The sequence below is a fragment of the Phaethon lepturus genome, unplaced genomic scaffold (assembly GCF_000687285.1).
Source record: "Phaethon lepturus isolate BGI_N335 unplaced genomic scaffold, ASM68728v1 scaffold3267, whole genome shotgun sequence".
Classification (NCBI taxonomy): domain Eukaryota; kingdom Metazoa; phylum Chordata; class Aves; order Phaethontiformes; family Phaethontidae; genus Phaethon; species Phaethon lepturus.
This window is the reverse complement of record NW_010553845.1, coordinates 34,158-47,651: the sequence shown is the minus strand read 5'-3', so window position 1 is coordinate 47,651 and position 13,494 is coordinate 34,158. Positions and strand designations below refer to the sequence as shown.

Here is a 13,494-nt window from a genome sequence, read left to right as displayed (position 1 = left end):
GAAAGAGTGAAACATCCAGTATATTCAGACATGAGCAAACCTCAGCAAGACATGTAGGGGATATCTCTCTTCCTTTAAACGTTCCTTGTGCTTTGCTCTCAGACCAGGGGAAGAAAGATGAGTACTTGGAGGTTTCTGAGAAAATCAGCAGCCTCAATTCTTCTTTTACTAAGTTCTCAACGCTGAGTCCGTATGAAGAGGATAAATTGTTCTCCAAAGCTGTGGAAAGAGAGTCTGTGCCCCAACAGCAGCTGAAAGATGACTCTTCCAGCCTGTCAGAGGAACCTTCATCTGAAGCTACCACTCCTGTGATACCGACTACAGCAGAAAGTTTCTACTCCCATATGCTTTCAACATACACGGGTGCAGGAGCGGAACCAGCTACCAGGAGTCTTTGGGATATGGCTCCACAGATTCCAGATAATGCTGTGAAAACACATGCAGCTGAAACCAAAGACTTTGTGTTTGCTGAAGAACATGGTTCTCCATTCACAAGTAGCATGGGTGACAGCATTTCGCCATGCAGAAAGGAGTGCCAGAGTTCAGAGCCCACACCATTCTCTGCAGAGAAACAACGGCAACCCTGTGTAAGCAGTCCAGAGCAGAAGGCACCATTTGCAGAACAGCTGATGACACTGTCATCTCTACCTGATGTGTTGGCATCATTTCCTCATCATCAGCATGAAGATGAAACCACAGCCAATGGTCCAACAGAGGTGAGCACCAGTCTGCAAGCTTTCCAAAGTACATACCATGCAGCAGAAGCAAAAGATGAAAAAACATGTCCTGATTCTGACAGCAGTTTTTCTCCATGCACAGGCAAAGAGGACACAGAGAGGCAGAGCCGTCCTTCCTCTCTGATGTCCCCTGAACACAGTTTCCAGCCCTTTTCCCCAGATGTGCAGAGGGGTGGAAAAACAGAGGACCATGGAGATGCTTCCCATGAGATGGAACCACATTTAGGAGGCAGTTTTGATTGCGGACAGAAATCTTCGTCATGTGAATACAAGCACAGGAAGGGAGAGCTCTCTCCCTCATTCATCAACCCGAGCCCTCATGAGCTCTCTGAAGATAGTGATCTCTCACAGGAGGACGGTCATCCTTCAGTGCAAGGAAGACCACCCCACAATGGTAGTAGCCCCATGCAAAGTGCCACAGTGGAGGAAACCCCTCCGACATCAGTGAGTGATTCTGGAACCTCCCAGTCAGACTCGGATGTCCCACCTGAGACAGAAGAATGTCCATCCATCACAGCAGATGCCAACATGGACTCGGATGAAGATGCTGATTTCCTTCCAGTGGACAAAGCTGTTGGGAATGCTCATCATACCAGTTCTAGGTCCAGCCATGATCCTCAACCTGTTCCAATGGTAGATCCCCATCCCCATCCTCCTCACCCTGATGTCTGCATGGTAGACCCTGACATGTTGGTAAATGAGCAAAGCATGAGCAGAACTGATAAAATTTCCAAGAAAGACATAAAAGAAAAGAACAAAGGTGTGAGGAAGCCTTTGAGCAAACCCAAATCTTCCTCGCCTGCCCGGAAATTAGATGTGAAAGGGAAACGATCACCCACTCCTGTGAAACAGCCATCAGACAAATCTCCAAAAACTGTCCCTGCCAAAAAAGAAAGAGATGGAGGAGAGAAGCCCAAACCACGTAGTGTGCTGGTGCAGCCTGCTCACACAGAAGATGAGTTATTCCGGAGTAGTCACAGCAACCCTGGCAAGAGCCTTGTTAATGGCATCAAAACAAACCCTGGTAAGAAATTCTTCCTTAAGAATGCATTTTCTCTTCAGGTCCAATACAGAGAAAAAGCACTGGGTTAAATGTAGCAGAACAGAGAATGGGACTTCCCAGTCAGGCATAAAAAGTTATAAGCAGTGATACGGTAGAGAGGTCATCACACAAATCACTTAGAAAGATCAAAGCCTTGAGGAAAACTCTCAACCTCTGTAGCGCCAATGCAACCACCTCTGAAGAGAGACTGACCTGTGAGACCTAATTCAGAAGTTTATAGGCCAAGATTCAGTTCCACCCAGGGGCTACATCTGTGGAGGGGCAGTAGGTATTTAGAGGTGCTTGCTGTCAAAGACATGCCAGCAATTGAAAGGCAAAATATATGTGTGTTTTAAAAAGAGGTGGCAACCTCTCAGCTTGTGAGTGGGGTTAGTGAGTTGCATTGTACTGAAATGAAGCTGTCGCTTAGAATAACAGGACACCACCATGGTTAGATACGTCCTTTCCTCTGAAACGTTAAGCAGAGATGGGATGGGAACAGCTCCCACATCTGAGTACCACACACAGGGCACTGAACAGACAGCATGACTGTTGGAAACCAGGGTCTTTTCTCTTTTTCCTAAGTAAAGGTGTGAAAGAGGGACTCAGCCTCAAGTATCTGTACAGCCCATGGCCTCTTGCTAAGTGTTCACACAGAGACCAGTGCTCTACTGGTATCCTACCAAACGATACCAGTATTAGGTGACGCAGTATTGCATCGTTGCCAATGTCTGTCCTGAGACCCCATAGTGCCAGGCGCTTTACAGACACAGAGCAAATACTAATCCTTTGCTCCAGATTGTTGAGTGTAAGAGCCAGCAGGTGGGTAGTGCCAGGGAGAATGGAGAAAACTGAAACACAGCTGATCTGCTGTGGTGTCAGCAGATGCCCATTGGAGACACTGTGGCAAAGAGAATAGTAGGAGAAGTGGGGGAACATTTGCAAGGCGCTACAGGGAGCTCCATTTGAGTGAGAGCAGCTGAAGGGGAAGACCTGAAAAGAGCCCCTCTGTGTGCGTGTTGCAAATACAACTCAGGTGAGGCAAGCTAGTGTCACTGACACATGGTGTCACTGACAGCAAGGGCAGTGGACAGGCCAAAGTGGTTGATGAAGGGGCTGCTCAGCGTAGTGGGGAGTGAGAGGAAAGCAGCAGACAGACCAGTGAGGTGATCATAGTGCCAGGCGAGGGAGGGCTCTGCAAAGGAATGTGGACTGAACAGGGGCTGAGCCAGCTGATGTTCATGAACAGGTGACAAGCAAATAGGGTACAGTCAAGAGAGAGCCTACACCAGGGTATTAGCAGAGTGTCGGTACAGAACAGTCATGTCTTAGAGGCGCAGCACAGAAAGGACTAGCAAGATGCAGTGCCTGGATACGCGAGTCTGAAGGGAGGGTTGAGATGAAGATATAGGGTGTAGAAGTTGTGCACGGAGCAGTGCTGTGAGTTGCTCAAATCAAACCTGGGATGAGGACTAGACATTCATAAGACTGGCTGAGACAGAAGAGACTACCCAGTATAGTATATGGATAGTATATGGAAGGAAGAAGAGGACAGAGGCCTCTGTGATTCCACAGAGAGCAGGAGGGAGAGAAGGGACAGTCCTTCTGTGGTTTGTGTGTGTATGTATATATGCATATATATTGCTGAGTATAGCAACCCTTGTTTGACCATATCTCATCTTGTAAATGTAAGCAGCAGCAAATGAAGAAGAGAGGTACATAAGGTTGATAGGAAAGAGCAACAGCATCCTTGGAATAGCAGCAATTCACAGGAATGGCAGAAAGCCAGGATGGAGCTTCCAGAAAGACTACTGTAATACCCTAGGATAGCATATAAAGGCCATCAGAACTGGGTTCTTTAGCAAATGTAGGTTATTAAACAAGAAAAAATGTGACTAAATATTGATTGGGATGACAAATCTGTGAAACCTAATAATGGAGATTTTTTTGATTCCCTTCCCTAGGAAAAGCTTCTGAGCCTAAAGCCTTCCAGTACCTCCCCAAAGAATAGCAGAACGCCCTTGCCCTCCTAAGAGTCATGACAGCACTTGCCCAGAAATGCACCCAGGTGACCTCTGAACAGCAGAGCCTGGATAAATCTTAACTTTGTTGCTGCAGCTGCAGGGAAAAACCTTTCTGGAATTCAAGTCCTTCAGTGTTGAGTGTTTGTCCTTTCCAGAAGGGTTTTGATAACATCTGTTTTCTTTTTTCCAAAGCTTCCAGTAGTCCTAAGAGCAGTTTGCCTGTGCTCACAGGTCCACCTGTCTATGTGGACTTGGCATACATCCCCAACCATTGCAGTGGAAAGAACACAGATCCAGAGTTCTTCAAGCGGGTTCGAGCATCATATTATGTTGTGAGTGGAAATGATGCAGCCAATGGAGAACCAAGCCGTGCAGTGTTGGATGCACTCCTGGAAGGGAAGTCTCAGTGGGGGGAGAACCTGCAGGTAGGTCATGGAAATGCCAAGGAGTGTGTGTGATGCTCCTTGTGTCACACATGCTGGGGAGAAGGTGTGTGTCACAAACATGCCCAGAGGGAGTACACTAAGAGGAAGCAAATGGTACTGGGCATGTCCTGCTTTGCAATCTTAGAAGAGTACCTGTTTGTACCTGGGAGAAGGACACACACAAAATGGTGTGAGTGGAAGCAGATATGTCCTCCTTTCCACATCCTTCTGAGGGGTGGAAGCACTCAGAGATCATACATTCCTTATCTGCTGCAGGATGAGCCTATCCTCAAGCGAAAACAAGCACCATCACAGTCTGAATTTTCATCACAGTCTCCCACACACAGTGGCATTTGTTGCTAGCCTTGCTTGCTAAAGATCTTTCTGATACCAACTTTTATTAGTGCTTTTAAATCAGAGTGTACTTACACATAGTTCTTGCTTAGTCAGGTTTGCAGGACGTCCTGGATGGGCGCTCTTTCCAAAGACAGGAACAAGAAAGCGGGTATGTACTTTCAGATGAGGCAGCCTCAGATTTCAAGGTCCCTGAGTTGCGCATCGGGTCAAATAATAGGCACATAAAGTCTAATATCAGGCCATTAATAGTGACACTCTCAGCATTGTTCCTTCTCACACTGAGGGATCTTTCTAAGGCCATTTCTGGAGCTCCACAGAGAGATGCTCTCCCCTGCACTGCAGGCATTTTCATGATTATGGTGTTAGTACTGCCAGCTTGTATCCAGCTCAGAGTGCCATTGTGCTGCTACTGCATAAAATAAAGCACTAGCTCTGCCTTAGAGAACTTGACATCTGAAAGACATTAAATAGCACAAGCAGTACCAAGGGTACAGTGTTCCAAAATCAATGGGAAATTTTAGCCTCAGCTCCTATGGGCATTGTTTGTCACTGCAGTTGTTCTCAGACAATCATCCCTGCTGCTTTCTTTTCCCAGGTGACACTGATCCCAACACATGATACTGAGGTGACACGAGAATGGTACCAACAGACCCATGAGAAACAGCAGGAGCTAAACATCATGGTACTGGCAAGCAGCAGCACTGTTGTGATGCAGGATGAATCTTTTCCAGCCTGTAAGATCGAATTCTAAATCTCCTACACTTTGTGTTCATCCATTGACTCTCCAATCACCGATGCAACATCAGAGACACCATCTAATCACAGTCCAGTTCTTCTCTGGTTTAGTCCTCTACATGGTTCCCATTTGTCAGGCAATCGGGTATCCATCTAGCTCAGCACCAGATGCCATGAGAAAGAAGTGCAGCACTCTGTAATATTCTGGACTGAGCTAAGAGTTTGTGCAAGAGCAGTTGCAGGCCAGGGGCACTTCCACTTTCCCTGCTTTATCCTGCTGCCTGTACAGTTTCTGTAGACTATCTCGGCTGCCTTGCTGCTGTGAGAGCTTGTTGTACTCTCTTCCTGGCTGCCTTTGCCATTTAACTTGTAGCACCATGAACCTCATCTTCCTGGTGAGGGCTGAAGTGCTGCTGCTGCATGTAGACAGTGCATGGAGGGTGGGGGGGCAGAGAAGAAAACTAATTTGCGAAGAAAATGCACCTAGGAGATGAGGGAAGGGGAAACCCTCCAACTGTAGCATGACAGTGAAGGTCATTCTTCCATCTCCCATCCTGAACATACAGGTGGTGTTCTGAGCAGGGGGACCCATACTCCAACTAGGCAGGACCACTGTTTGCCAGCTCTGCAGGTTTCTGTCCCAAGTATTTGGTTGTGGCATCCTGCAACACCTGCTCATGATGCTCAAGAAGCTGGGATGAAGGGCACGTTTGTTTGGGGGCGGCAGTGGGAGCAGAGGGTTCAGCCTGTTGCTCTTTGCTACAAAGAGCACATTCCTAACCTGCTAACTTGAGCTTTGTACACACAGAGTGGCCAATTTACTCCCGCACATCAGCAGTGTGACAGTAGGAGGCACAGAGGGGCTGTTGCCTGAACAGTCACACAAAAAGAGTATCCAAACGCACAACTACAGCCCCCTCTAAAGTAGAAGGGCTGAAACAACCCTGGCCGCTGTTGGCCTAATATGTACATGAAACCTCCCTGTCCTTGTAAACCAAAGGCTTTCTTGAGGATTGTAGTGAGGCAGCTGAGGAACCCGCATGCCACACTGAGAGAGGCTAGTGTCTGGCCAGTGTAGCTGATGTGTGCCAGCTCTGCAAGCAGCAGCAGTTTCCTCGCTGCCTGTATGCTGGCAGTCCAAGACTCTTAGACGGGTTCAGGCTTTTTGTTGTCCCTTTTAAGCGTCCAGGATGCAGGGAGTAGAACCTGTGGTGTGAGGAAAGAGAACCCCCTTTCAAAAACAGTTGGGGAAAGTAGTTTAGTAAGTGTAGTTGCTCTTAGTTCCTCCACACCCGTGGGCAGGGACATGAAGACTCTTGTTGCCAGCATACATGAGGTGCTGCCAAAACTGTGCTGTGCACACCTTGCAGCTCATTGCTAGTACACCTATTGTGGGCGTATGTCCTTGCTCTCTGGCCATCCTGGCAGAAGTGTAGTTGTAGAATGTAGTGGATCATTGCTACTGAACCGTCACCCAGAGCCTCCTTGGCATGCAAACCCTTTCCAGCAGTGAGGCTCCAGGTCCCTGCAAGGAGAGCGGCTCCAAGAGTGTTAGTGCTCAGGTGCACTGAGCCTGCAGCACCGGTGAGCCTTTGCCACATCTGAGAACATTACAAGAGGGTCTTATCACAAAGATGGCTTTTATCTTTCTGTAAGAAAAGGAGAGCGGCAGTAAGGTGTGCTCTGGGGACGATGAGATAGAAGGCGGTGCTGCAAGGCTTGACGTACAACTCAAAGGTATTTCCATCTGCTGTGTCATCCACTGTGCTTGGCCCTGATCTGAGGTCTGACTTCATAATAAGCATCCTAGGACACTGTGTTGTGCTTGTCTGGGACACTTCACTCTCAGTGCTAGTTTTCTGGTAGCTGACATAAAGAAAATGCTGCTTAGAAACCTGCTCCTGGGACTAAAATGGAATTTCTAGGGAAATGGTTTATTTTGCATTTAATTTATATATTTATTTTTTGATGTTAAGCTGCATTTTGTGTGGATTTAATATTTTAATTTATACATATTAACATGACACCATGTGCTCTTAGTGTCAGTTCAGAGGTTTCTCAGTACGAATACTTAGATGCTGCAATTTAAACAACAGTATAAAAATACCATAGAGAACTTGCTGGTAGCAAAAGGGGTCTCTGCCTGCAGGCTGCAAGGCTGAGTCTAAACCCAGCAGCTGCAGGACAAAGCCTGAGGCTTGCAGCCCCTTCCCTAGGAGCAGCCGGCCCTTTTCACACAGCCCTTGTTAGGAGCTTTTGAGATTACTGAGGGATTTAGCAAATCCCTGCCCTGTGATGTATTCATTTTAACCATGGAATCATGGTGTGTCCGCCAGAATAAATGTCATTCTCTGTAACCCACTGGGGTCAGCGTCCATGAATGTTGGTTATGGCAAGCAACTGCAGGCAGTAACACACCTGCTCCTGCTTCTCCCAGACACTGTTGGGGGGCTGCTTTCAGCTTTGGGGAGGTCTTGGCTCACCGGCTCCCAGCCAGTGCAGGCGCAGGATGCCAGACACTAGAGGAACAAATGTGACCCTCTTTGACTGGCTCCCTGGATCCCTAAGTGTGACTAGGCATAAAAGCTAATGCACTAACTTTAGATAGACCCACACATGAATGTTTTCTCAATTTTAAACTTGAAGCAATTCTGAATAAGCAGCAGTAACAGTGAGGCTTTGCAAGGTGCCTGCATCCTCCAAGCAGGAGTGCAATCACTGGCATGTGTTCCAGTAAAAACATCTGCCCTCCACGTGCTGTGCTCCTGCACTCCGCAGCTGTGCTGCTTGGACAGCTTTATCCTACACCAGTTCGCGTCCCTGTCCTCAAGGCTCCACACCTTTTTTAGTCTTTTGTGGCAGTCTGTTCTGCCTTCAGCTTCTCTCCCTTCCTCTCTGTCTTGCTCCCCTCATCCTCCCTCCCTTCCCTCCTGCCCACCCACCTCCCCGTCTTAAAAAGCTACGGGGGAAAAAGACTTGTAAAAATGCCAATTTGTAAAGAGTCTGACTCTGCTTAGCCTGCAGGAGCCAGCAGAACCCATCCAGAGCCAGAGGTAATACAACACTATAGAGAGAAACAGTTAAACTCTGCTTTTGCTTGTTTCTGCATGTGGGCAACAACACGTAATCTTCCTGTATGTAATAGGTACAAAATACTATTTTAAACCTATAATTAAAAAAGTGAACGTCTTAACTGTATTGAAATGGCAATTTGTGCTCCTAGCTTCTTCTATGCTAAATGTTTTAAGAACAGAGCCCTGATCCTTTTCTTCAGCATCATGTTTCTATTTGAATTTAGTTCCTTGAGTTCTGTCCTTTTGCCCATTTCCATGTGAAACACTCTGTAACTAACTGCTGTCAAGAGAGGAGCCCAGCACATTAATAATAAAGCCACATTGATGCGAACAAGAACACTTCCAACTGTTTCAAACGCTTCTTTGAGTGAGTCCATACTGTAGGCAGGGGGCACACAGACACTGCTGCCATACCTTCCCTCCTGCGCTGGCCAGCTGCCCCCCAGCCGATGAGTTCAGGCTAGGCCCGGCTTTTCCACTAATACCACATCTTCACTCACAGCTGCTAAAACTTCCTGTGGCCCCAGGGAAGGACACACACATCAGGGCCATAGAGCCTGCCTGGGACACCCACCCCTCCCTCCTTGCCCCCAGCAGTTTCCCTATTGCAACAGTGGGCCTTTGTACCTCTGCAGCACTCCAAACCATCCCCTGAAGGGGAAGTCACTTTATTTCAGCCATTTTAGCTACTCAGCAGAAAACTAGGACAGCAGCCCTCTGCTCTGCCTGTGCTGGATAGCAGTCAGGAGTGGCTGATGCCCAGTCAGCTCTGCTCCTGCCTGGGTGTCCTCAGGAGGAAACACTATGACACAGTTGAATGCAAGGGAAAAGGAAAGCAGGTCCTGGGTTATGACCCTCGGAAAAGAGGCCATTGTGGCCATGGAACATACCACAGCTTGTGCAGCACGTAATGAAGAGCTCAAGGCAGCTGCCAAGCTGTTACTGACAGGGGAGGGACCACAAACTGTTACTATAAACCAGGAACTATTTCCACAGCTCTTTCCAGCTAAACAAGCGTAGGGATATGGCCACGCTCATGAGAGGCTGTGACTGTATGTGCATTTCCCAAAGGTGTACAGTATTCGGAGTCTGAGGACCTGTTCAGCACCATCCTGCACAGCAGAGCTCCCCAGCCAGCTGTTGAGATGGAGCATGCAGGTTGTGGTGAACACATCTACTACAGGCTGTTCTGCAGGAGAAGGGAGGCAAGATCAGGTTACCGTAGCGGAAAACACAAGTGGCAGCACGCAGGGAAGTGGTGTCACATAAGCATGTCCTCAGGAAGCAATGCTCCTTCAGCAATGAGCAGGAGTACACTGAGTGCCCATGAGACCTGGATAGAAGCATCAATGTTGATCCATGGGCAGGTGTCTGCAAGGAGGCACTGGACCAGCCCAGACCTCCAAAGCAGGCCTTGGCTTTGCCAGGTCTCCAGTTCAGCAACAAATTGGACTTCTCTCAAACAAGAAGAGGCAGAGCTTCCTGGGCCTGTTGTTCCCATATGGCCAGCAAGAGCAGGCATCAGCTGGGCAGCACTGGAACCAACAGTCCTGGACCACAGGAGGAGGGGTGGGGGAATGGGACTCTCACACCAAAGACAAAAACCATCTGTCCTCTGCTGGCCAGCTGTGTCCATCACTTGCTGCGTAGGACTTGGGGAGATAAGGGTTAGTAATTTGTGGGGAAGTGGCATGGCTCCAAGAAACCAGAAGAACAGATAAGCGAAAGAGGTCCCAGAAAGGCAGCAATATGGCCTTCCTTTAATCAGCTCCTTCAGTATTTGGAAACTGATGAGCCAGAGGAGTGTCCAAGGCAACAGCAGCAACGTTGATTTGATTTTGGTCTTGTTTCAACAATCACCAGGGCTGCCTGGACCTTGCCACGCCAAAGGCCCAAAGTGTGCATATGCCATACAGCCTGACAGTTTCTCCAGCTCCAAGGAATTTGCTCGTACATGCTGACTGACAGAGGGCCTGTCACTTGCCACAGCCTCCACCAGACATTGCCGTATTCTAGCTACTCGGCACAGACAGTTGGTATTTCCTGCCTGCTAGGTCACATGACCTGGACCCATTTCTCTATACTGCTTTCCCATTGCATGCAGTGACAACAATTCAGGAAGAGTTTTGCTTAGCTGCATCTGCCAGAGATTTGGTAAGCCTGATCCAAACTATCCCAGCTACTGTAGGCAAAGTTTGTGGCTACACCCAGACAGAGATGCAGGACCATGCAGCAGCCATCACTACTTACGCAGCCCAAAAGCATTTAGAAGTGCAGCTTATGCATCAGCGTAGATTTGAGGAGCCAGAACTGGCTTTGCCAGGATCAAGAAATTGTTTGTATCTAGAAATTGTGCAACTGTCCTTTTCTTTTTTCCCTCTGTGACTCACAGCACTTCCTTACACCACCCTTCTGTTTGGAAAGGGCTTTGTCATTAATTGTTGCTGTTGCTAAGCCAAGAAAAACATGGTAAAGACAGTAAGAGCAGAGAGTCAGTGCTCAGATTTCATAACACACTTTGCAGGTATTAATTTGGAAGTGTTAGATCATCATGAAAGACCACAAACTTCTCGACAGAGGCAGCTATTAAGCAGCTCTTTTAAAATAAAGGGCACTGTCCCTTCTTGGCCTACCTTTGGAAAAGAGCAGACATAGACTAGAACCCAGTTCTTGCACTGCTGTCTGCAGCCCAGCTTTCTTCTTGGTTGCCTGTGGGACAATACCTGCCTTTGAATTCAAGACATTTGCTTTCGCAGCATAAGCACTACTAGTCACAAGTAACCAGGCTGTCTCCCTTTTACTTTGCCCTTCATCAGAAAGCCCTCTGATCCTACAAACTATTGGGAGAACAAAACTTCACGGAATCACCAGATAATTTCTGGCTAGAGGACTCCAGCAACCAAAAGATATATTCAGAAGCCGAAATTAGACACTAATTAGAATTTGTAGAAATAGTCTCAATTTAGGGATATGGATTTTTCATCACTACAAAAAGCCTTTCCAGCCTCTCTCCTGGGCCCAATCTCTCACTGAGCTGCAGAGCCACAGCAGAACAACAGCTGAAAGCTGCTTCCCAAGCGTCATTCCCTTTTCATTTCCAGGTGAAGAAATGGGCTGAAGATTGGGGAACATTATAAATAACAGTGGTTCTTGTGAGTGGCAGCAATCTACCCAGGAATTCAACTAGTGCAGCATTCAGCCGTGCCTTCTTGCAGAACATGGCCCTCAGAGCCTTGCAAGAACGTCCACTTTTGTACTCAGATGATGTGGCACATCCCGCAGCAGCGGCTCTTGGGCAGTGCTCGTGCTGCCCCTGCCCAGCTGCGGAACCACAAGGGCACTGCAGCCAGTAGCCGCTTTCTCTGGGGGAAAGGGTTCCCGGATACAAAGCGCCCTCCGGGCTCCCCTGGCACCCAGAGTCCAGGCTGTCTCGTGCACTCCTTGGCAGTATGGCAGGAGGGCGGCTGGCACTGAGAGCATCCCCTGGCTGTTTTCTTGCAACGCAGGGGGAGCAGACAAGCAGGAGGTCTGCTGGGCATTTGTACACAGTAAAGCCATCCCACCAGCAGGCTCCAGGGCGCTAGAAGGGATAAGCTCCCAGCTGTGTGAGAGCCAGGCCCTCATCCCACAGGACCCTGCTCCGTGACCTCCTCGTGCCACTCTGAAGGAGCCATGCCCCACTCAGCAATGACTGCTTGCAGCAGATGATGCTGGGTCTATCACGGCAACCACTCTGCCCAGGCCTGGGCCACAGTCCACCCGCTCCATGGGCACAGAGGTGAGCCCAGACAGAAACATGCAAATCTTGACAGGAGACAACTCTTGTGTCCAGCAGGGACCCTGCTGCTGAAGCAGCGGTGCTGGCAGTGGCAGATGCTACTACTGACCCCGGGAGGGCGCGGGCAGGATGGCAGGGTCAGGGGCACGGGCATTGCCAGAGGCATGCAAGCGGGATCTAGTGCTGCTCTGCCTCCCGTGTTCCTGCAGCCGGCAGGGGCAGGGCACACTGCAGGCCTGTGGCCTTGGCCCAGCAGGCACCAGACAGGGTATCTGTTCTTCCCAGTCTCCAATGCAGGTTTGCCAATGAAAGCCAGAAGGCTTCCCTACAGCACGAGGCAGCCCCTTCTTGCAGACCCCGGCACACACCCATACAAGAGCAGGCTGGCACAGCCCTGTGGATGAGGGGGGTCAGGCTTCCTCCTAGCACAGTGGTGCACTTGAGGCAGCTGTACGACTGCTGCCTTTCAAGTGCAAGTAAACACGACCTTTCTTAAATACTCAAACTGGCAGCTATGGATTATCAGGCATGAGAAGAGGACACGGTACTCAGGACGTGCTTGCAACTGATGAGAAGGTGTGGAACAAGTGGAAGGAGCCGAACACACTGCCACAGCATCTTCATTCTACCGCAAACCACCCTGGGACCTGGGAAGCCAGGACCTCTTCCCCAGTATGACCAGTTCTTCTGTGGAAGAAAAAAGAGGTGTCTGGCTGCCTTAAGCAAAGCACCATGCCTGTGCACTCACTTTAGTTGTGACTTCAGACACAGTTCCTTTTCCAGGATGGTGGAGAATGAGCAGGGCTTGCTGTCCCAAGCACCTACAAGCTCTGGCACATATATACTGCTGCACAAGTCAGCATCAGAGACAGAGAGACACTGGACCCACAGCATAGATTTACTGTGAACACACATCATCACAACACAGCGCAGAGATCTTTGGGCACAGCTTCAGAAAAACACAGATCCTAGCTACAGACAAACACGCAGACTTGTCCATAAATACAGGAGGCACAGGAGGCACAGCCCTGGCCTGCACTCAGGATGTGGCACGGACACCCGTGTCAATCTTGCCTTCAGGCTTGTGCTCACAAGTCATTTACATAAATATGTATTAAATACTTTTCATTTTATATATAATAAACATTTCTCCTTATTGGTTTCTAATAATCCTGATTTGTTCAAATAGCAGTTTCTTTTAATTTCTGTCACCAAGACTTCAGAGCTGTACCCTGCCTGACCCTTGGGGACTAGAAAAAAAACCCGTGTGTGTCCTCCCTGCCCACCTCTCAGCCTGGATGCCCAGGCTCCTGCCTGCCTGT

At 48.8% G+C, this 13,494-nt stretch overlaps 1 protein-coding gene across 1 annotated transcript in view; it reads left to right on the top strand.

The window, feature by feature from the left end:
- Positions 1 to 5,767, top strand: part of MAP1A (microtubule-associated protein 1A) — a 15,109-nt gene extending 9,342 nt beyond the window's left edge. The window contains exons 6-9 of the mRNA XM_010291641.1: positions 103 to 363; positions 820 to 1,761; positions 3,996 to 4,228; positions 5,181 to 5,767. Of these exons, the coding sequence (XP_010289943.1) occupies positions 103 to 363; positions 820 to 1,761; positions 3,996 to 4,228; positions 5,181 to 5,336 (1,592 nt within the window). The 3' untranslated portion in view covers positions 5,337 to 5,767. The remainder of the gene's footprint in view (positions 1 to 102; positions 364 to 819; positions 1,762 to 3,995; positions 4,229 to 5,180) is intronic.
- Positions 5,768 to 13,494: the final 7,727 nt, after the last annotated feature.